At 40.8% G+C, this 24,976-nt stretch overlaps 1 protein-coding gene across 1 annotated transcript in view; it reads left to right on the forward strand.

The window, feature by feature from the left end:
* LOC144944588 (centrosomal protein of 112 kDa-like) overlaps nucleotides 1–24,976 on the forward strand; it is a 219,240-nt gene that overhangs the window by 26,025 nt on the left and 168,239 nt on the right. The window contains exons 9-14 of the mRNA XM_078872873.1: nucleotides 9,704–9,803; nucleotides 11,256–11,374; nucleotides 14,508–14,651; nucleotides 19,688–19,842; nucleotides 21,055–21,184; nucleotides 24,168–24,260. Coding sequence (XP_078728999.1) covers nucleotides 9,704–9,803; nucleotides 11,256–11,374; nucleotides 14,508–14,651; nucleotides 19,688–19,842; nucleotides 21,055–21,184; nucleotides 24,168–24,260 — 741 coding nt within the window. The remainder of the gene's footprint in view (nucleotides 1–9,703; nucleotides 9,804–11,255; nucleotides 11,375–14,507; nucleotides 14,652–19,687; nucleotides 19,843–21,054; nucleotides 21,185–24,167; nucleotides 24,261–24,976) is intronic.

Raw genomic sequence — 24,976 nt, forward strand, 5'->3', positions numbered from 1 at the left:
CCATAGCAGACGGATGATGCGATATTATATCACTGCAATCCTTCGTATGACTAAACCATTTGCCCCGTGGCCAATCACGTCAGATTTTGTAAGCTAAACAGGATTGAGGCTGGATAGTGCTTGTATAGGCAATTGCGATGCATAATAGGTGTTACAAGCGACAGGACTACGTTGTGGGGGCAGCAGAGGGCAATGGAGCAAAATGTATTGTTTTCTTCTATGCTCACATGGACATCTTTTCCACCTTCCCCCAACATGCGCTAACCAGTGTGGTGAAGTATGGGCAAATCACCTCCCACAACCCATACATCGTGGGGAGACACTCATCCAACATCAGATTGGCAAAGGGCTGTGCAAGTACACTCTTAATTCTTTTCCTATTTGGCTGAAAAACAAACATTAAAAATACGTGTAAACATATCTGTTCAATATGTATGTATGTTGAATTTATTTCGTACTGTGCATAGCCAACTGTGCTAATCGAAGGTGCAGGGGAAGGATAAACTAAGCACAAAAAGCAGTTCTAAAGAAATTAGTTTTCAATCTAGATTTTAAAGTGGGTAGCTCATGTGGCTTCCTAATATCGGAAGGAAGGGGGTTCCAGACGGCCACAGAAGCGGATCTGAAAGCGCACGATGCTGCGACCATCTTTGTTCGATGGCCAGCCAAATGGCGCTGTGAGGATGACCGGAGTTGGTTTATGCTCCTTGAGTGTAAAAGAGCTCATGTTTGATGGCATGCAGCAAGTGCTGGGATTAGCTTTTATAGTGCCCTGCACTTGACGTGAGGGGCTGCGTGTTCAATGTAAACCTGTGTAATAGTATCAAAGGCATTGCAGTACTTTACTTATGACGAGAATGGCTCGAAATATAAACCAATGGCACATCATAAATCAATTGGACGGCTGTTCGTGTTGGAAATTTATCATGTGAACATAAAACCCATAATCCGCTTGTCTTCCAAAATAACAGGGAAGAGCTGAGTATAAATGAAAAGGGAAGCTTTTCATTACCCTAACTTGCTTATGCCCGGGGCCATTCGAAATGCCAGGCAGCCGCAAAGCCTTAAGAATTGTAATTTACTTTTATGAATGCTAGTTTAAAAAATGTTCACCTGCAGTGGCATGAATCTAACGAACTTCATGCCCATCCCAAATATCTACGTCTTAATGGGCATTGCTTCCTACTTTATGAAATAACTCACGTTTAGTTGGAAGGTATTCGGTACTTCCTATAGTTTCTATCTGCCCAGCTTCTGCCACAGAAGAATTGTGAGGTTGAATGATGTGTGTCCGTGGCCTCAGGACAGGAGATCAGAGAGAGAGCTCCCTGTCAGCTGTTGTTTTGCTTTTCAGAGGTTTCCATTACCCGTTTATTATTGGAAGCCAGGCTCAGCACTGCTTGAAACCACCCAGCAACTAATTATGTTTGGACAACAGTGAGTCTTTTAAAGTTAACAGAGATCAAACAAGCCTAAGGTATGATTATAATAATTATGGCTCCACACAGGTTTTAATTTAGCAGCATTTCAAAGTGAACGTCCTGCTTTTCTGCACCTCTAATCGGATTCACAGAAAATGAAGCCGCATGCATTACCGCATTTCATTTTATTAGTGCAGTGTTGCATTGCTCGGCATTAGAACGTGGAATCGAGTTACGAAGAACGTGCAACGCGTTAATCAACAACCAACATTTGGGATATATTTGTAAGCCACACAGCCAAAGGTCATACATAACCTGTGCTGAAATGTGCTTAATTAATCGTGGGCTCTTCTCTTGGAGGGTATTGACTGATGATGAATTATGGAAATTTTAAATATGTGTTATAAAGAATATGCTAATTTATTCAAGTTATTGTGCCAATAAATCTTACATGTGAGCAATTCTATTTTTGTAGAATTGACGACTACAGGTAAGTGATGTGTAGCCAATAATGTGTATGCATGTAATTGCCTTTTACCATTAACATTACAATATAATGCAGGGCAGCACATTTGTTTTAAAGTACCACGTGATATTGAAGTTCCAAATATAATAAAGTCTCTGGCTTATGTCATGTACCTCCGCGTTCGGCTTTGGTGGCACATAGACCGAACTGTTTATTTTCCTTTTAAAAAAAACCCCTACAAATATCAAAACAACAGGCAATGATGAATTGTGTGTTTCCTCAATTTGCATGGTCGGGTGTGAATCCATACAAAAGTTGCTGACACTGCAACTCTCCAAGTTACCCTGTACATTATCTGAACCATCATTAATTATTCATAAGCGGAAAGTTTGTTTTGAAAGCGCAACAGAAGCAGAGAGGAATCTTAGAAATTTCGTGCGTGGAGACGCGTGGCGATTCTGTTTGACAGTACTCTGGTCAATTAGCTCGGTAGCCCTACTTGGCAGTTGCACGGAGAACACCAAGCACAGGCCGTCTCGTTTGCGAACAATCTTTATTATGCATGATGCAAGCTGACGAGACATTATTGCAAGATGAAAAAAATTGCATTTGAGAGCCATGCAGCAAAAGTTTTTGTTGTTGTTGTAATTGTATTTAATATACTCTATTTTATTCAATATCCAATTACTATGGTTAGAGCACTATATTCACAGTTGGAATGTTGCGAGTTCAAATCCCGGCGGTGGATTAACTTGGCCAATCATTCCGCTGGGGTTAATAAAATAAGTAACAAATTGTGGAAAGTGAAGAGTGGTTGTCCTGTGGAAATAGACCTTGCCAAGTCACTGGCTCAGGGAAGCCTATGAACATGAATACCACCCCCCCCCCACACACTAAATTCAGCAAGGAGACACCTTGACTGTGACCTCCTTTCGGTCATTTCAGCCTGAAATGAGTGTCTATTCTTGAAATTACTGATGAAGGATTTCAGTTAAACTGGCATTAGTTTACCAAGAAGGAAAAACTAAGTGCACTTCTGAGAAGTACATTTGCCTATGCTTACGATCATTCATGTCCATAACAGTATTAGTCACTTCGTGAGTCATCTTTTAGGTTGGCCAGTGCAAAAGGGGAGCTATTTATTCCGTGTGGTATACCCAGGAGCGTTATGAACTCACTGAAAGTGCCTTATCGTTAGAAAAATTATGGACTGTGATTGCTAATTAATACCCCAAGTTGAACTACTAAATGTTTAGGCTGTCCCTGAAAGATTACTCAAGAGTTAGAAATGTTTTAAGATTTGAGTACACAAACATAATACATTTTTTTGCCAGGTGTTGTAGGCATGGCACTCTGTGGTTACCAGGCATTTACAGTGCTAAGTAATTAGCTCGGTAGCCCTACCTTACCATATGAATAAAAAAAGTGTGCTGTACTTGGCCCTTCCCCCCTCTCCAACCATTATATAAACGGAGTGGTAGCTCCTGCAATCTCTCATTTACTTGATACAGCTGTCGTGGCTGTGACGGTTCCACCTGAAGACGGAAGCTTGTGTTGCCTCCGAAACGTCGTGATTTTTATTTTATTTTACTTTTATTAATTTTAATGTTTTACCTACGTGACTTTACCGAAAACCTAAGAATATGAATCCTTGCAGTCACGAAAGCTTCAAATCTAGAAGAAGTAACACTCCCTCAAGTACTCCAGTTTCTTCCGATTTGCTAAACACCCATTAATGGTACTAACTAAATATCCCAATGCAGAACATTTGTGAAAAAATTATAATCTTCAGACTCAATGAGATTTTCCTCCATAAATAAATGCCATTATTAAATGCAATATATTGTACGTCTTTGTACGTTCGTGTTTTGTATTCACCTACAACTCAGTTGTACTGTTTAAAAGAATTGGGGACAATCTATGAGCTACTCTGTTCATTACCATGGTGAAATGCATCAAATATATCTTTAAATCTATATCTATATTTGAAAACAATATTACTCACCAGAAAATGTTGTAAATGTATGGCTATCGAAACTAAATTTGGAATTCTCATCCATATAGATACTCAAACTAAACTATAAATTATTTGTATTTTACCAGGTAAGACCCACTGAGCTATATAGTTCTTTTTCAGATGTGACCTGGCCACAAATTATAGCTCAACGAAGTTGGCTTATGAGAAATTGAGAGCTGCCACATAATCTAAATACATGTTTCTAAATGTGGAGGGAAAAACCAGAGGACCCGGAGAAAAATCAATAGGGAGAACATGCAAACTCCAAATATACAGGTATCATGGTTGGGATCAAACCCACGACCTTCAGTATACCAGGCAAGGTCGTTAACATCTCACCACCGTTGCGATGTTAACTACCTTAATCAAATTATTCTATCACAACATAAAAGTGAATATTTGTTTTGAAATTCTTTCCCATGAAGCAATTTGCACTTTAATACCAACAAACGCACTTAAATGTAGGGTAGAAACCCATTCCTCATTTTTTGTGCCACGATGGCAAAACAGTGTTGGGCTTCTAATGTTTGGGATGAAAAACTGCCTTTGATTTACAGAACACAGGTCTCGATGGGACATGACATTTCAAAAAGTCACACGAACAATTTGGAGGCAATATATACCAGATTTTAAAAGGTAAAGGTCAATATTTTAGTTCTAACGTAAGCCTTTATTGGCTGCCCGTGGAGTTATTTCATAAGTCCATGTCACTGTGTGGTCTTGTCACATTAAGCGCAAACATTTGCTTTCCTATTGGATACAATTTCGATTGATGTTTACAGGAGTTTCACATTGCTTTTTTAACTTTGCCAACACGGTCACGTTGAGATTATTTTACAAATTAAAATGTAACCAATCGGGTGCCTCAGAATGATTGCGTAAGTACTGTTCTGAGAATTGTATTCTAAATGTTGACTGTTCGTGAATAATTATGGAAGTGGCTGGCTGACTCAGGGTCTAATGGCCACATCAGAGCCCTGAGCCGACACCACATGCTACGTTTGCTATGTTTTCACAACCACTGGGATCCAGCTTCAGCCAGCCCTGCTCTGCTCCAGTTCTGGCCCAGTAGCAATCTTAAAGGCGCTAGAGTCCACATTTCCACTCTCCATGCAACGCATGCCTCTGTGGGCCCGGCCACTCCCCAAAGTCCCCCCCACCCCTGCCTTGTCCCCTTCCCCTCCATATCCTTAGATATCGGCAAGCAATCTTGAAAAAAAACTTGTTTAAACAAAGTTTAATGGAGGCTTGGATTAAGTTTACCTTTTGTAATAAAAAACATTCTTTTTTGTAATTTTCCGCCTTGTGGTCTTAACCGAAACACGGCTCTTTAAGTTGGTGCAAAGCGAGTACTGTCGTGGGGCATACTTTCCATATTTGTGTTGAGCGCATCATGGTGTCACAACTGGTTGTGCAGTTGGCCCGGATGAAGGCGTACGGCACGGGATGAGCTTGCTTGCTGTCAGGTAGGCCCAGTAGGGCTGCCGTGGGGAAATGCCGGCTTGTTGTTGCAAGACCAGCCCGGGTCATACACCAAGACAGCACACTTCCCTCTGGTTGTGGAAACACGGCATGACGTCCTGAGTTTCAGCTCCCCATGATTAAATCACGTTCACAAGTGCAGTGAGACGATGGCCTCAACCCAGTCACCACTGAGTGCACAAAAACAAAACTTTCCAAAGTCAGATTTTTGGGTTTTCACGTATTTCAGCAAGTTCAAAATATTTTGTTTGATTAGCAAATAATGAACGTTGCTTGTAAGGCATACAAATATTCCATCTCGTGTTAAATAATATACCTTTTTGAATTAATTCAGAAGTCATTCTTACATGATGTAAGACAGTGGTAAAAGGTCTGGAACAATACACGTTGAGATTGAATGATGCAGTGATACTGGATAAAGAAACAGAATCGTGGAAATTTGTTTGCACCATTATCGCAAATCAGCTGGCAGAAGGAACAGATGATGATGTAATGTCACTGCCCTCTGTTACAGTATCAAAATGACAATTCTTATTCTTTCAATAATGGTGTTAAAGACACAATAATAATGTAATTTTACGTTTGACATGTTTCGTAAGATAATTCAATTTGGTGTTCCCCAGCTCAAATGAGCAATAGAGAAGCACTCATTGCCATTGATGGCCCAACGCCAGCCATGTAAATTCCATATTCCCATGGTAGGGACCATTATTTCCATAGCATGACCACTTGACTTCCATCAAGTGGTACTTAGTTCAAATGCCTGTTGGCGGTTATTTAAAATGTTACATTTTTTATTGTGATTTATTTGCTCTCACCACAGTGCTGCCTGGCCAGCCAATAAAATAATTATATTTCAAATATCATAATCGTATTGTAAATACAAAAGGGGAAATACATTGTTGTTGCCAAACATGGATGCTTATTGTAATTTAATTGCTCTAACAATATAATAACAACATTTAGAAAAAAAAATTGTGCTGTCAGTTACATTCACTTTCATTGGTAGACGTGTTTGAAAAGACAACGAAAACAGACTTGTTTAGTATAAATAAAATCGTTTCCAACATATTGAGTGCGGTCTGCACAAGAGCAGCTCAAGTTCAAGAGCAAGGTTTTGCCATTCCTCTGCCTGCACAAAGCTGGGATTTGCATAATGTACCGCTGGCGTCTTGCCTTGTGAGCTTCCTCAGAAGCTAGGTGTGTTTATTTTGTGGAGGGCAATAGAAAAAGCAGTGTGGATTTCAAGCTGGCAGAGACTTGCTGAGATAAATAAGACCATCCTTTGCAACGCTGCATGCAGATTTTTATTTATTTCTCTACGCTTGTAACTGAGTGGTGCGGGGACGTTTCCATCTTTAACTCTAAATTCGGTGAACTGAAAACAAACTGGCGTGAACTCTAAAGTTATACTATATAAACAGCGTATAACGTTAAATGAAAGGCATGGTAGCATCAGCAGCTCTCATATGGGTCCCACATTTCAGATGCCTTGTCCAAAATGGCCTTTTTAACGTAAAAAAATAGTTTTGGTTATGAAGACAAATGGATTACACCAGCCTTCGTATGCTGTTTGAAACATCTGAACAGCAGCAGATATAAACAAAACCACCCTTTACATCTTTGGAGGAATTTATAATGTGTGATAGAAGGTAATATATTTAAAGTCAAATTGGCAAACTCCAATTGACTATATTAACTGCGTTTTATTTTATTCTTAAACTCTGTATCAGGTAGAATTAATTTTAGCTAATACTAGCGGGAAGTACCCGGCGTTGCCTGGGTCAAAAGAACATGTCAAACCTACTCTTAAAAATCTAACAGCAGTGCATACTGCCTGTGGTGGTACCTGCTATGATGACAGCAGTGCATACCGACTGGTGGTACCTGCTATCACTACAGTCGTACATGCTGACTCTATAGCAGTATTTATCGAGTCTCTAGCACAAAGTACTCACCTGACAGAGTGGCGTGGTGAGGCCTAGTCCTGTGCAGAGCCTCCGGCCTCACCTAGATTGTCCAGCTAGCCGGGGTGGCACCTTGGCAGGCTGGGCTGCTGCCCATGACCCCCCCCCCCTCCAGCCACGATCTCCCCGGCCGCTCTGCATCTACCGACTGTATATTGTAGTAACTGCACACATCGGGGTGGGGGGGATATCACATAGTTAAGATTTAAGCTCAGTGTTTAGTGTATTTTTATAACATTTTTAACACGAAAGAAAAAGTCCCCCTCAATCCCACCGAAGGCGTGCGACTTGGCATGGGCCTGTACCCCCCAACAAAGGCGCGTGAGTAGGTATGGTCGTGCACGCGTCATAAATAAATAAAGAGATAGCGCACAAAAATCGCACTAAATCGCTTATTAAACTAATTTTAAGTTGACGGATGTGAAAAAGGAATAGCGCTTGCTCACAGCGGGGCTTACGGCGTGGTACCTGGCTATTTTTATTGTACGTAAACCCCACCGTTGGAGAGCCAAATCCTTCGCAAGCACGCGAACACACAAACCCACACACAAATTTTTACTTTTTTTATTTAGAAGATTGTATTGGCACATCATTTTTATTGAGCTGTGAATACATAAAAAGGCATGTTTATGTCTGCAGCATGGGTAGGAAACAAGTAGAATATCTGGCTAGAATCAAGATAAATGTGAGACATTAATCATTGTTTGCTGTGTTATGTTGATATGTTTGATTTGATAGAGATTATGTAATTTTTTTTTATCTTATCACATCATTGGTTAAATATACATCCTGTCATATAAACATGATCATAGGATGTCCCTTGTCAGATTTGCAAAAAGAGTGATATCTTTTTTACCAACAGCAGGGCAAATTGCCAAGGTGATGTATTTAAGCTGTTTTGTTGGGAGGAGAGTCTTTCCTGTACTGTATGCATATCATTATAAAGGATCATACCTGAGTGCATTTTGACTTTGAATATAATGTTAGCACTGAAATCTGGAGCCAGTCAACTCGTTCTCACCCTCTAACCATACAAATTCTTGCAAAGTACCCATTAATGTAATTCATGAGTCGACTTATATTAATGGTTAATAAAATAACCAAACATGATTACATTTTACATTTAGATTTAAATTTTGATTTAAAGCTTTTGTGACTGCAGGGATTCATATTCTTGGTTCTTTCGGTGAAGTCACGTAGAAGGGAAATAATAAAATAATAAACATATAAAACAATAAAATTCTCACGACGTGTCGACTACGTGACTTTACAGAAGGAATCAAGAATATGATTATATTTTCTAGCAATCTCAATACACTGGAGTGTCATAGTACTACATTTGGCAAGAGCCCGCTGTAATGAAAGCTCATGAGGTTTGCTTATACAACTGTATTTTGTCCTTTACATAGAGAATGAAATACTTTAATCTTGGAGTAATACTTCAATCTTTTCCATCAAAGAGGGAGGCAAAAGTGAATTGGAACGTTTGTACATCAAGAAGCACATTGGAAATACAACGAGAGACAGAAGATCATATGAACCAGAGAACAAATACAAATTATAGACATCTGGTTGACTTTTTAAAAGTATGTGGCCTTGGGTAGGACACATCATTAGCAGAGATGATAACTGTTGGATGAGACTAGAGATGGAATGGCAGCCAAATGAGTGAACATGTCAAGAGGATGACAACCACAGCGATGAAATCATCTTATGTGCTCGAGATGGGTTTTTGTTCAGCGGAACCGTGAGGGATGGCAGTGATGTGTGTTGGCCTTCATCCAGCAGTGAGTTGATCATCCTGATGCTCATGCTAGCATTGTGGCTTAGTGCTCTGCTCAACATTCAAAGTTTTTTGAATTCATGTCCTGATTGGGAATCCATTCTACCTATCTTACTTCTGCGATCAATAAAATGAGTACCATTTCCCCGCCACAAGAATACAGAATTTTCTCAACCGACTCTGGACCCCCAACGAAGGTGATTGCTGCCGAATTATATTTTGAGCATGGGAAGATATTGTCTTTTAGTTGTAACTCGTAGTCAAGTTCGAATGCAGGCATGCCAGTACTGAGTAAGGCTCAGGATGATGCAATTCAGTGGTAACATCTCATCGTTGCTCTATTTCAGGCTCACTAAGAAAGAAGTTGAATGTTCCACCCTTCATTGTTATTTCCTCTCCTTTGCTTGCTCCGTCTGTCCCAATCATTTCCGTTCCCTCCTATGTCGTTCTGAACTCTGATAAGTTAGTTACATCATGGGCGTATTATAAATGTACGCTGTTGTTAACTTACGTCCCTTTGCTCATTGCAATATTTGTGTTTTGTTTAAATTTTCTTCTTTGAAACAGATTCTAGACCGTAAGAATGGCGAGATTGAGGAGGTCAAGTCCCTCAACCGGAGGAAGCAGAAGGAGGCAGACGACACCATCAAGAAGCTGGAAAAGAAAGGTATTTGAATTACATTTATAATATACATGCAGTACCATTCTCTTCAAATAGCCTCGTGATTAGCCTAGACCAGGAGTCGGCAACCAAAATAACAAGAAGAGGCATTTTTTTTAAATTTGGTAAAAAAAACACAATATTTCAAGAACCACAATGCATGTGAATATGAGATAGTGGTCCGTAATAAATTACGCCATCAAACAGTCCTTAAAGAGCCGCTTGCGGCTCTGGAGCTGCAGGTTGCCGACCCCTGGCCTAGCCGATACGAGTTCAGTGGGTAACAATGGTTAAAGATCTTGTGGGATGATTACCAAACACGTAAGGCAATAATGCACATCTATGAATGCTTATTCCATTACAGTTACACTTATCATTGATGTGTTCGAAAGTTTAAGTAAAATTCAAAGTGAGCAGTAAGAACACATCAGGATGTTGTCATAACTGAATCACCCCTCGTGGTATATTTACAAAAGTTAGTAGGAGTGAGCGCACTGTCTTTTCGATGAAAAAGCTGAAGCATCAATGGTCTCAGAGACTGCAAAAAACAACAGGTTTTTTCGTGTGTAAGACGCAGGTTAAAATAGTCTTCATTTGGTCCTTATGAAGAGGCCATAAAGAGTTGCAATTGAATTATAGAATAATTTTAAAACTTGTGACATGTTACACATGCTATTGGTTTTTAAATGAATGTACCGCATTGAATATACATTCATTTAAATCCTTGCGGGACCAAATACCTGCGCTTTTTCTCTCCCTAAACACATGAATGTATTTATTAATGTTGTTTGTTGTGTGAGCTTGTGCATGTGTGTATTTCCTCCAGTGCGAAGCGGTTGCACAGTGGTAAGCATGCTACGAACCCGGGACCTGAGTTCAATTGCCGCTCACGGCCACCACCAACATCGGTGACAAATATCTGAACCGGTTCCGAGCCTCGCTTCGCTTGACTCCGCTTGAAATGAGTACCTGATGTGGTGTATAAACATCGCCACTGGGGAGACAAAGACGACTGGGTGCGGTGGTGGCCACCCACTCCCTCGTGTGCGATGTCGGCCTTGAAAAGCTACACGGGGGATCACTTTCTTGTGTTTGATTCCTCAGTATCATTGAGGGATACCACTGGTGGGGTGGGCAGACCGTCGCATTTTTCTGTTAATGTGTCTGTGTGTGTGTTAAGGGGGAGTTGTGGCGCAGTGGTTAACACACTGCGCTACTTGAGTTTGATTCTTGGCCGTTGCTAACATCCATGGAGAGTGGTATCTGAGTCTATCCTGGGCATCCCCTTAACTGAGTACTCGGAACATCAGCATTGCAGAGGCAAAGGCAGCTGGGCATGGTGCTGGTCACACCACCTCTTTATGCACTGTGTCGGCCTTCATTGGTGTTTTCAAACAGCACTTTCCCCAACAGTATGTTGAAGGCTATTCGGGGCATCTTTGTCTTTGCTCCCTCCAGTGCAGGCCCTCATGTGGGAGGCCCAGGTTCTACAGGAGAGCAAAGACAGGGAGCTGGTTGACCTGGCGAGAACTTCTGAGCACAACATTGAAGACCTCAGGTCCCAATATGAGAGCAAGGTTTGTTTACAATGAACAGGGCATGCACATTATTATGTTACGTGGGAAAAGATGGATATGTTTAACAGCTTCACCCACACTTAGAGAACTCTGCTTTAAAAAATGTATCGGATAGACATTTAGAGAACTGCATTAATATGCTTGAGATGCTGCCTGGGTAAATTGGTTGGCACACATTGGACTTCCAAACCAGAGGTCACCTGTTTGTTAAAATTATTTTTAAAAACTAAAATTTGTATTTTACCAGATAAGGCCCACTGGTCTAAATAGCTCTTTTCGGAAGCAACCTGGCCACAAATGATAGCTCAACGAAGTGGCTTATGTGGAAAATTATTGCAGCTAAATAAATACTTTAAACGCATGTTTCTAAATGTAGAGGGACAAACCGGAGGACCCGGTAGAAAGTGCAAACTCAAAATATACAGGTGTCACGATCGGGATCGAACCTATGACCTCCTGCATACTTGACGAGGTATTCAACATCTCGCCACTGCACAGCAGTTGAAAAAATAGGAACGTTTCTCAAATCTTCCCGCCTCTGTCCACGCAGGAGTATCAATGGACACGTCCCAGTTACTCAATCGGCAGGTCGCGTGTGGTGAGGTGACTTGCATACTCCCACGTCTCTCTAGACATCTGGCCAGAGTAGACAAGGAGGACAAATTCCCTCCAGAGTTGTTTTATTGGAGACACTCCAGCCAGCATGAGCAAGCAATTCCAGGGCTGATCTTTTACCTTTTGTGTTAATGTTTCACCCATTTTTGTAAAATGCTTTTGTTGTATAAAAAAATAAAACGTGTCTACATTAGCGTAGTTTTACTGTGGTCCTTTGTAAGTGATTTATAGGAATTTTTTTCCCGCGTGTAAAAATATAGACTTTTATTGACAAAAAATTCTGAAGTCCATATTTATTTAACTACATAAAGAGTACGTTGACGTCAGAAGTTACTAATGGACGTGTATAAAAATATAGTCATGCATTCATGCCTGTAGTTATTTTAAATTAATAGCCAAGTTTCAAAACAGTGTTTCTGCCTTGTATAATGGACATGTGCTTTGATGTGCTAGATCACATCAACGCTGAATTTGATGTAAAGTGGGCATTAAGTTGACATCATTCTCAGGAGTATGCCACATGCTGTGCTACAATCACAGTCCAAATTTGCAAATTACCCGCATAGACCAATTTGGGAAAAAAAAAATCTATTTTCCTTTGACTACTTGCCATCACTCTTAACAAGATGTAAACGCCTCTCTGGCTCTATTCATTATTAAGGACATTTGCAAAAAAAAAATCCCCCACTCTAGTTCATTACCAATCTGTCCGGGCAGTGTTTTGTTTGGAACACACTGCTCGCAGTCGGAAGGTTACTAGTTCACATCTCTGTTGGGGGGTTGACTCAGGCCATCGGTCTTCTCAGGTCAGTAAAATAGCGCAGCGCTGTTTTTTTTATGGGAAGTCACGCATTGATGGTCCTTGCTGTTGATAAACTTGGCCCCGCCATGGGTTTGGGGAATTTCCGTTGCTTACTCAGGGCCACCAACAGAGGACGATCGGTATCTTGCCAATGCCCGCTTGACCAGGGAGACGTTAAATTTCGATTTAAAGCTTTCGTGACTGCAGGGATTCATCTTCTTGGTTCTTTCGGTAAAGTCACGTAGAAGGGAAGTAATAAAATAATAAAAATAAAACATAATAAAATAATTCTCACGACGTTTTGGCCGCAACGCAAGCAGCCGTCCTCAGGTGAAGACCAGGTCTGTCAGACGCTGTCTCCCCGGCAGACCTGGTATTCACCTGAGGACGGCTGCTTGCGTTGTTTTATTATGTTTTATTTTTATTATTTTATTACTTCCCTTCTACGTGACTTTACCAAAAGAACCCAGAACAGGGAGACATTGTTTTTGAACCAGCTTTTCATGTCAACTTCTGTTGTTGAAATTAACGACTGTTTATTAGTTTAAAAAGTTATTTCGGGAAAAATCGAGAGGGATAGGTAGAAAATGTTTTTCCAACAAAAACTATCCTTGCAATACGGCATTGAAATTTTGATCTACTTTATATTGTGCCATTTAAATGTATTTCGGACACAGTGAATGCATTTTTATGAAATAAGCTGTATTTGACGATGTTAATCTGATTAAAGACTTATAATTTAGGATGCTATTGTAAAAGCAATGCAAAAATATCAGTACATGATGCCACTATAGGATGAAGAGAAACAATTTCATTTTGGAAAAAGACAAATTACTCATCTTATTTGTGTGAAAACAGGAGAAGTTTGATTTTAATAAATAGATTTTTTATTTCCTACTTCTTATTGTAAACACTAAACATTGCTTGCATTGGGAATTGAGTGACAATGTACCCGAGGAATATAATAATGTCTCTAAAGAATAATCAAGCAGATGCAAACAAATAAAACATTCGCACAGAGACATGAGAAAAAATGCACGCTTAGAATTGCATTGATCGACAGTAAGAGGAAAGCATGAATTAGAGAACACAGGTTAGAGGCATCATATTGGCTTAAGCAGGATATATCACAAGAAGGGATGATGGTCAGTGGTCAAGACTAACAAGAGAGTGGCATTCAAAGAAGGAAAACATTCCAAAGAGAAGTGGAGCGAAGAAACAACTTGTGCATGGGTACTCATTGCATTGCTACATCACAGGACCCTGAGGTTTTGGGGCAGCCTTCATCCAACATGGGATTGATCGTAGCCGATTGATGATAATGATGAACAATGTATTCTAGATTTGAAGCTTTCGTGACTGCAAGGATTCATACTCTTAGTTTTTTCGGTAAAGTCACGTAGGTAAAAAATGAAATTAAAATTAATATTATTTTATTTGTATTAATTTTAATTTCATTTTTTACCTACGTGACTTTACTGAAAAAACTAAGAGTATGAACAATGTACCCACTTCAGGCTCTGTCTTCCCGACAGACCTGTTTCTTCACCTGAGGACGGCTGCTTGCGTTGTGGCCGAAACGTCGTGAGAATTATTTTATGATGTTTTATTTTTATTATTTTATTATTTCCATTCTACATGACTTTACCGAAAGAACCAAGAAGATGAATCCCTGCAGTCACGAAAGCTTTAAATCGAAATTTAATGTACCCACAGCTTGCGGAGGCCACGTCGGATTTCGAAGTGGAGAAGCTGCAGCTTCAGAAGCGCCACACGGAAAACATCCAGGCTCTGTTGGACGACACCAACACACGTCTCGCGGCCATGGAGGACGAGTATTCGTCACAGTCGCGCGCTACGGTGGGAACACGCGGCCCCTCCAGCACACAGTATCGGCCCTCCCCCAAGGGAGGCAATGCGCTGACCCTCACCGCTGACCCTCACGCTTGCTAACGCTAGCCTTCCGCCTGGCTTCCCTCCCCTGGCCTCCCACCCCAACCCCGGCGCACCCTAACCTCTATCGGTAACCAAGACCATATGTCTGAGCGTAACATTACGTAAACCCTTACCTGTATGATAGTCTTCTTGGTTCTTTCGGTAAAGTCACGTAGAAGGGAATTTTTTTTTTTCTTCCCTTCTACGTTACTTTACCGAAAGAACCAAGAAGATGAATCCCTGCAGTCACGAAAGCTTTAAATCGAAATGTATGATAGTCGTCCGTTTTTATGTTCGCCCTTTATAATATGTGGTGTCCACAGTGTCCTGGTACTTGCATCTTATGATGGAATATAAATTATGGGTCATTTAATGTGATTGACTCATTGTTATTCCGTATGTTTATATAGAAAACACAAGTTAAGGGTCGCGTAGACAAATTTCACACCACACCAATCATGGATTTAATTTGTAGCTGTTTTCCAGAGGGTCAGAGCATGTCACCATTTTTATGACAAAGATAATCCCGTGTGTATATATAGGTAATATTTTTACATCCGCCACAATACAGAACAGTATATTAATCCTACTCCTGTCTTTTCCAGGTGTAAAAACTGGTCTTTTTCTGTTCAAAATAGCAGTGGAGCAGTGTTCATATCTGCTGGTGGCCTTGAGCCAACGTTGGAGAGTCCACATTTCAATGACAGGGCATGCCTTTTTCAAGGATTGATCAGTGTTTACTTTTATTGACCGCAGAGTTATGCTCACCAGAGTCAACCTTGAACTGCGATTTGAATTTGCGACCTTCCTAATTAAGGGTTGAGCTCTTTACGCACCGCTAGGGCTTATTCTAGATCTGTAACATGATATACTGGAATATCATTTTTAGCCCGTACCTTAACGTGTGCGTCTATGGTATCTCTGTTTTTATTTAGTTGGGTGTTTTTATATTTTATAGTTGAAAAGTATTGGGTGGTAAAAGTGTGCTGACTGACACTCAATAATATATATTAAAAATGTACTGCAAAAATATGACTAAACATTACCAAATAAGTTCATTCTTGTAGAATTTAGCAATTTATTTATTTATATGTGTGTGTATTTATATGAGTTTCATACTATGTGTAAGTGTATATTGTGTGTGCTTTCATAAATATATAAATAAATAGTCCAAAAGAGTATTACTGCCATATATTCAGATATATGGCAGCGTTACATTGTTTATTTTGCTCTCAATTTGGATGGGCACTCGGAGAGTAATTTTTCTGGGAAGCCTACGTATCACGGCTTTCGTAAATCTTCCATCCAAAGCTGCGTACAAGCAACAGTTGTTGGAAGCACTCAGCCTCGGCGCTTATGCCAAACAGTTCCAATTTTCTTTGCTGTCGTCTCGGCTTAACTTCTGCCAAACGTCCTCGCATTATCTGTGGCGTGTCAGCTGCCGCTCTTACCGAACAGATTAAAAAATCCTGAACGTTAACATTTGACCCCCCGAACGTGCCGTGGCTTGCTCGTGCAGGGTGGGATCGTTTTGGCTCATCCTAACCCACTAACTTCAAAGTGACTTGCGCTCATGCGCTCTGAAAAATGCGTCGGGCACGGCAGGGAACACAAGAGTCAGCTGTGTTCCAGAGAAGGAATTGCATTGCAGTGCGTATTTTTAATTATTTTATAAGGTCAGGCATAAATCAGGCAGCAACAGAGGAAGGAGGTGCGGTTAGTTGGGGGGGGGGGTGGGGGCAAATATCGGACAACGAAGCACTCTCACTTGCCCACCAACTACTGAGGCCACCCTCCCGCCCTCCACTACTGCTCAAAGGCACAGGTAATGGATTACTCTCAACACAACATGACATTGTTCACATCTGGATACAATTCTTCAAAAGCAGTTGTTTAAGTCAGCTTATGGTATGAAGGCTTGATGCGCGTGCCTTTTAAAATTATAATTTGTACCGTGGCTTTTGCAATACAGATTTTTATTTTACACATTTATAGACAACGCGTACCCAATCCCACCATTGTGCGCTTTGTATTTTTTTTAAAGATTACCCCCTTTTTTGAGTTTCGTTCGAAGATTTAGCGTGTCACTTTTATAAAATGCATTTCCAAGGTTACAACGCGTATGGACACGTAAACGTTTAACTTGACATGTCTGCGCTTTCTTTTTTTGTTGCAAGTATAATGTTATATAATAAAAAAAAATACAAGGGGACGCAGCCATTGATTAGGGCATTCATATATTTTGTCACATATATGCAAGCGTAGAGTAAAAACATCGTGAGTTGTGGTTGTGAGAATTGCTGAAGTTTGTCAATACATTATTTAAGAAAGTATATTTATAAACACTCATCTCTTATAACCTTGCATTCATATTTTCTGTTACAATACTTATTTTTGTGACCATGAAGGAAAGTTTGATCTTTGGTTATTTGTAGCAAATTACATTGATGTTTAATCAGCTTTAGCATGTTTGTGGTGAGCATTCGGATTTTCGTTTGCAAAACAGATTACATTTCGAGGAAGTGCAACCACACATGTACATTTGTACTGACTTCATATGGAAAAGATTACAGGCCTGGTGATTGAACATTGCATGAGAATAACCCCATTTTAAGATGGAAGGGCGCGTCTCAGCACGAGCACGTATTCTCCGAAAGCAGAGCGATGTGAGAGGGGTTCAAACTCCTTTCCCCCCCGCCCACTTCGTTTTATTCCTTCCTGCTGCAAAAAAAAACAAAGATCCCCGTTATAGCGTTCATCGACTGTTGGGACAAGTTCTTTTAGCGAGCACCTCATGAAGGCCAAAGTTCCACGTGAAGGGGGTGGGTGGCCAGACGCCACGATCTGGACGTTACAACACGCGTCTTAACACATGTGCTTCATCAACTCCTAAACGCTGCGTGTTTTACCAGGGGCGATAAATGATTAAGTGACCGAAAAATTACGGAGCTTATTAACTGAAAAATATTTATAGTAATCTAAAATTTGAAAAATCTGCAAATAAAATCGCAGGAAAATATTGGTTTTCAAAACCGAAAAAACATGTTTGGGGATGTTGAACAAAGTAGTTTGCATATGATACTGCATGTCTAGAGTAGGAATCTCGAGTTCGCCTGTGATAGTGCCATACAGGCATTCTCTTTTCTAACGTTATCTCACGGAATGAGCATAGTGATCGCCTTTACTCATGTGAATGTAATGAAACACAATTTAATGGGAAACAATTCCCATTAAATTACGATTATAAATAATTGCTTATAGACTTATTATAGGTTTGGCTAAATATCACAATGCGAAAGCCTCCTAAAAATGTTTTGGCACTCAGTGATACTTTCCTGAATGAATAAATAAATAGCCGCACCGAACCTCACAAAAATAATATTCAGGGTCTACCTTGGCTCCTCCCACCCTCAACCAGTATATATACAAGGACTGTTTTCTTGGAATTTCTCTTACTTGATACAGCTATCGTGCTGTGACGGTTCCACCTGAAGACGGAAGCTTGTGTTGTCTTCGAAACGTCATGATTTTTATTTTATTTTTATTTTACTTTTATTAAATTTAATTATAATTTTTTACCTACGTGACTTTACCGAAAAACTAAGAATATGAATCCTTGCAGTCACGAAAACTTCAAATTTAGAATTATTGTTACTTTGGCAGAAGTTGGTATGACACTGTGATGCCACTGTCCCATTGTTGAAAATGATCAGGTTTTTATAAACAATGTACATTGAAGTGCTCTATGAAGAGTCATCTGGGAGGTCCATAAAGCATATCAATTCCATGAAATTGCACATCTGTAAAGATACCATGGTATGGTCAAGATAAGAGTAGGGCATTGTATGTTTGTGGTCAGTGGTTTTGTCATATTCCAAGAATTCCTTGTTATTGCTCAAATGCTCCTTTGCCACTTAATACTTTATTATGTTCAAATGCATAGGGCCTTCTTTGCACTGAAACTGACAGATATTGATTACGATTGTATGCAAAAAATAATATAAATAGGTTATCAAGCAAATTGTGATAAGAACAAATAAGCCAAGATATCAGCCACTAGACAGTGCCAGAAATGTCTTGTAAGCTATGAATCTTACCATTTACTATAGTGGTAAAAAGGTATTTCTTTCACAGTTTGACGCATATCATACGTAACTTAAAATAAGTTGGAACGAGGACCCATAGTGTAGAGAGGGTTCTTGGCTGTAACATCGGTAATTCACCACCAGTGTTTCAAGCAACCCTGACTGCTGATGAGACACTATGTTGAAACCAGTCCAGAGTTTTCTTGCATTTGCTGCAAAAATTATGCACTCCCAGAAGGCCATGCGGCCAACGGGTTGTGTAGGGAATACTTTTTTTTTTATCTTTTGTGGAGGGACAGATATATGAAGGAAACATTGTCTGCTTATTTATTTATTTTTTCATTGAACACAGAGTCTGGTTTACCAATAGATAACCACAAAAAGGAATGTGTTATTCAGTTAACAAAAATATTTCCAATTATTTTAAGTGGACAATGTGCCATTCAGTGAGATTCGATTTTAGAAGCAAGTTGGAAGATTGGTATACAGCTATTGCTATGCTTGTGAAAATAAATTCTTACATTTTATGCTTGAGGTGGATTAATTTGGCTGGTTGGTGCTGTGGTTAGAGCACTTTACTCAGAATAGGAATGTTGTGTGCAATTAAATTTTGGGATACGTTTGGGGTTAACCAAGCCTATCATTCTTCTATGGCCAATACTGTTTTGTACTACTTTGTGGGAAGTGAACACTGGATATTTATTAGAGTGGCTTCCAAATGTTACATTTCCACCACTGGCTCTATGCCCCCAACAGAGATGAGCGTCGTCCCATTTCTAAATTTAGCAGGGAGGCACTTTGACTAGACTATACATGCACGAATAGTTTCAACTGCTTTAAATTAATACATTTTTACTGTTTCATTACTTTGCCCAGGTGGAGCAGACACGAGGGCTGGAGTCTCGTGTCCAGCAACTGAGTATCGAGGCGGAGAGGAATTCATCACTCGGGCAGCGGCTCGGTCAGGAGAAGGCCCAACTGGAGGCACAGTGCAGTACGCTCAGCTCGGAGCTGGAATACAGCAAGAGCAGGTAGAGGTTACATCAGCACGGTTCATCTTCTTGGTTCTTTCGGTAAAGTCACGTAGAAGACCTGTTCTTCACCTGAGGACGGCTGCTTGCGTTGTGGCCGAAACGTCGTGAGAATTATTTTATTATGTTTTATTTTTATTATTTTATTATTTCCCTTCTACGTGACTTTACCGAAAGAACCAAGAAGATGAATCCCTGCAGTCACGAAAGCTTTAAATCGAAATCAGCACGGTTGTCGTAACCAACACCTTTCAATAGAATGTGTCTGCTTAGTAATTGCGTAATACAGTAAAACCTTGCGTTGCGAGTAACTTGGTCTGCGAGTGTTTCGCAAGACGAGCAAAATTTTTAAATAAATATTAATTTGATAAACGAGCGAGGTCTTGCAATACGAGTAGTACGGACACGCTTTGTCTGCTGAGCGTCACGTGATCACAACTGATATACGAGTGCTTTGATATACGAGTGCTTTGGATTACATACACGTTTCCGGAACGAATTATGCTCGCAATCCAAGGTTTTACTGTATATTATAATGGTAAATTTTAATTTAAGGAGATTGTTTGCTTGTGTGAGGAGCATTAAAGACCCTGTGACATAATTTCCAAGACTTGGCCATTTGTGTACACCATTGTCAGCCCAATTTCAAATGTTTTATATGTCCTGCAGTCAAACGGAAAAAATAGTAATATTGTTCGCGTTATTATGAAATTTCACTCAAGAACACTCAGATAGATCACTGCGATTAGACTAATTCAATATTTTGGCTCTTACCTTCACTTCAAACATGAATTTTATCATCATCATAAGTGATGATTACCCACTGCTGGATGAAGGCCTCCCAAATCTATCACCATCTCTCATGGTCCCGTGAAAATACACGAGCCGTTTTCATTGCTCCATCTCCGCAATGGACGCGTTTCCAGGCACGTTCCTTCTTTTAGCTGCCACTCCATGTTTAGTCTGGACCACCAGCCACCATCCCTTCTAGCGGCTTATAAAGCGATGACATGTTGTGAGTTTCACTCGCAAACGGGAAAACAATTCCGTGCACATTTCCACGTAGTTAAATTATGGTAATTAACTTCTTTCACTGCCAGCAATCATCAGGTTTTATAAAAAAAAAAAACTAAAGGCAAAGATCCCATTCACAAGTGAACTGCATCCACTTCAGCAGAGAACCTACGCTGCTACCCTCCTGTTGCGAGCCAGATACGCAAGCTTGGAGCAGGAGAGCGAGAGGGCCCGGCTGGTGCTGGAGGAGAAGTTGCAACAGTGTCGGGGACGCCTGGAGGCGCAGCTGGAGTCGCTGAAGCAAGACAACGCTCGTGCAGCCTCCGAGGTGACAAAACACGGCGTAAACCCTTCTTGAGAGAATCTGAAATTCGAGAGCATACTCTTTGGTTTTTTCGGTAAAGTCACATAGGTAAAAAATAAAATATAAAATAAATGAAAAACTCAATTCAATCGCGACGTTTCGGGCCCCCCCCCCTCCCTCCATCCCCCGCGACTATATAATTCCTCGTCACAGCCATCTCTGAGACACACTTAAGCGGTTGTGCTTTCGCTACGTTGTCCCCACCTGAAGAAGGACGCTTGTGTTGTGCCCGAAACGTCGTGATTTAATTTAGTTTTTCATTTATTTTTCATTTTCTTTTTTTACCTACGTGACTTTACCGAAAAAAACAAAGAGTATGAATCCTTGCAGTCACGAAAACTTCAAATCTATAATTCGAGAGCATAGACACCTCCGAGCTGACTGCCTCTTATACAATAAAAAAAACCCCTTGGGATTCATACAGCATACAGACGTGACCGCACCGCGAGACGCTATAGAAAAACGGTGGGCGTAGTTATTTTAGAGAGAGAGGCAGTCAGGCATGTATGTGTATGTATATGTACATGCACAGGCCTTCCTCGGTCCATTGCTGGATGAGGGCCTCCTCATGCCGTATGGGTGGTTGGTGACAGAGCGCCTCGGTTGCCAGTAGTGGAGAGTGCATGGAGGGGTGTGGAGTGAGATGTAATGAGAGATGAGAGGTGGGAATGGGTAATTGTATGAAAAACGTAAGCGTATTCAACAAAATCATAGTTTACGGATTTTTTTTTCTCCTTCTTTCTCTAACATGCTGAACATTCAGGCACAATGGCCTACAGTGCAAAGCGGCCAGCGGGTAAGGATGCTAATGATAGCAGAGCAGATAAGAACGTGTAGCTTATATTGGGCAAGGCTACAGAAACTTGGAAAAGAGATGATGGGAGTAACGAATTGAAGTCGGTGCAAGCCAAAGAGGACGAAAACAAATGTTGCATTGTACAATGTGGCTGTTGAACACAGTTGTGAAATATTACATTGCTATGGTGGGGGTCAGTCTTTCCACAAGATGACCACTGTTTGACGGGCCACAAAGCGGTATTCATTTTATCAGCCACAGCAGAATGATAGCTAGTCTGAATCAACCACAGACCAGGATTTTAACTGTGAACCTTCCTCCAATTGGAAATCAAACACCCAAAGCACCGTGTCGCCCGCTCTGAGAACCATAATGCACCACACTGTTTGATTCAGCGTTCCAAGGCTGTACCGCCACGATGCATTTTATATTTGTAAACATTTAAGTGAAGGCAAAACAAAAGTTACCTGATTTTCAACACTGCCAGTCATCATTATTATTAACAAAAAGCTCTCCAATATATAAATTCAGACCACGTATAAGCATGCCCTTTTTGTGTGGTTAATTGAACGTTAATATGTTCAGCTGTCGACAGACTGCACATATGTGCCATTTTAGTAGCTACGCTTGAGCCTTTTATGTGATGTCGGCAAAACTTTTAATCCCATTTGGCGGCTTTCCTTTGTAAACACTGCGTGTTTTTTTTTATTCCATCACCTGCAACCGTAAAAAAAAAATCTTAAAATATAAACCTTTTATACATTACCACTGGGCAGTCAATCTAATGAGTTTGTTATGATGTGCAAAAAATACATGTAGTCAATGTCAAGGACATGTACACATATTTTATCATGTTGAATGGAAAGAACTCTAAGACATTCACTACATGCTTTTTTTAATGGTTAGTTCTTAAAAGCCGAGATAATAGCTCATGTGTTATTGGTTTATTGACTCATACATTGGGTCACAACATTCCTCGATGCTCAAAATGTTCATTTAATCAAATAGAAATGGGTTTAAAAGTATATTTTACAGGTATTTTGGTACCTATTTGGATGAATGTTCCACTCACAACCAGAATGAACATATTTATATTTTCAAATTTCTGCATTTGTTAATACACTGCTGGATGAAGCTATCACCATCTCTCATGGTCTCGTGATGCACATGAGCCATGTTGGTCGCAGAGGAGTTGATTTGACCGCATTTTGCCACACTGGTCGTTACAGGTTGATAAAGGGAAACGATCTAGAACCATAAGTCACGTAGATAGGTTAAAAGAAAATAACAGAAAACTACGAAGTTTCGATCGCAACACAAGCGGTCGTCAACGCAACACAAGTCAGTGATCGCTTGTGTTGCGATCGAAACGTCGTAGTTTTCTGTTATTTTCTTTGAACCTATCTACGTGACTTTACCGAAAGACCCAAAGAATATGAATTCCTGCAGTCACGAAAGCTTTAAGTCAAGATCGAGAACCGATTTAGATATCACTTGCCACTAACATTAGCCATGGCTGAGAATTGAACTCAGGTCACGTGGTTCATAGTGCAGTTCACTAACCACTGCACCGCCATTCCCATTGATTTTGTTTTTATACTCCTTGTAAATTTAAACTGTATTATATTGTATGTAAATAATCTGGTTGTGGTGTGGTGAGAGCACCCAGCTCTCCATCGTGCGGTTGTGAGTTGAAATTTCGGTCAGAGATCAAGTAGTCCACTTGGTCTATCATTCCTCAAGTGTTGATACAATAGATACCAGTTTTATGGGAAGTCACCAGAGGTGATCTCCAGACACATTGGTCTCTGCTATGTGAATGTAGAATTTTCACGGTTGGTTCAGGACCAGCGACAGGGATGAGAGCCCTAATGCTCTTTTGAGGCATAGACTATTTGTTTTTTCGGTAAAGTCACGTAGGTATAAAATAAAATAAAATAGATCACGACGTTTCGGGCGCAACACAAGCGTCCGTCATCAGGTGGGAAAGCATGATCTGCTGCTGATGCAGACTTTACCAAAAGAACCAAAGAGTATGGATTCCTGCAGTCACGAAAGCTTCAAATCAAGATTGAGGCATAGACTGTGACTTGATGTTGTTGCAGAGCCTAGGTGAACTGTTGTTTTGTGTGAATGCGGGACCATTCGTAGGCAACCGCTGTCATTGAAGGCCTCGAGAAGGAAGTGTCGGAGCACAAGGGATCGCTCAGGGAAACCGAGCTGCAGAAACAGAGACAGCTCAGGGTGAGAGCTACTCACATGACCAAGGTCACTTGTAACATGAGCGCGCATTGCCAAACGTGAACTTATAAGCGCTTTCAGCGTGTCTCGTCGTGTTTTACTTTTACACATCCATCACAAAATCGACTCAATCCTGTATTTGTTTTCTGGGTGCTCCCGACTCTTCCAAACCATCTGCTTCCTTTTGGAAGAGTGTCCTGCTTGCCTGTCCAAAATAAAAGAGGCCCCCGGCCAAGCGCCTTGTCATTGGTGCGGTGTCACCCCTGCCTGCTTGTTCACGAACTTTGATGAGCGATTGGCGACCGGTGTCGTCCGGCCGTTCAGCCGTATTGGTCTGTCGTAGACGACATGGGCCATAGGAGGGGTGCCAGCTTGTGACGGCCGCTATTGACAGCTGCAGAAGTAGCGCGAATCCCTAAATGCGGCCGGCAATGACAGACACCGAGGAATGCGTCGCGGAAACCTCCGGGAGAAAAGCGCCCGCGTAGCATGCGAGGCATTCGGGGGGCTGTAATCTACAACGCCGTGTTCGATGAAATAAATGCATTTCTTTATTTCCGTTTAGCACAGAAGAGACTCGGTGTATAAGCATGTCCCAGTAGCACATGCACGCTAAAATTAAGGGCACCCTGCTGACATGTATAAGCCACCTCCAGCATCTAACATGCATTTTGAAACCCATCCGGGCAGCCGCTGATAGAAACCCACAGAAGGGTCGA

This window comes from Lampetra fluviatilis, chromosome 35 (assembly GCF_964198595.1).
Source record: "Lampetra fluviatilis chromosome 35, kcLamFluv1.1, whole genome shotgun sequence".
In the NCBI taxonomy this organism is placed as follows: domain Eukaryota; kingdom Metazoa; phylum Chordata; class Hyperoartia; order Petromyzontiformes; family Petromyzontidae; genus Lampetra; species Lampetra fluviatilis.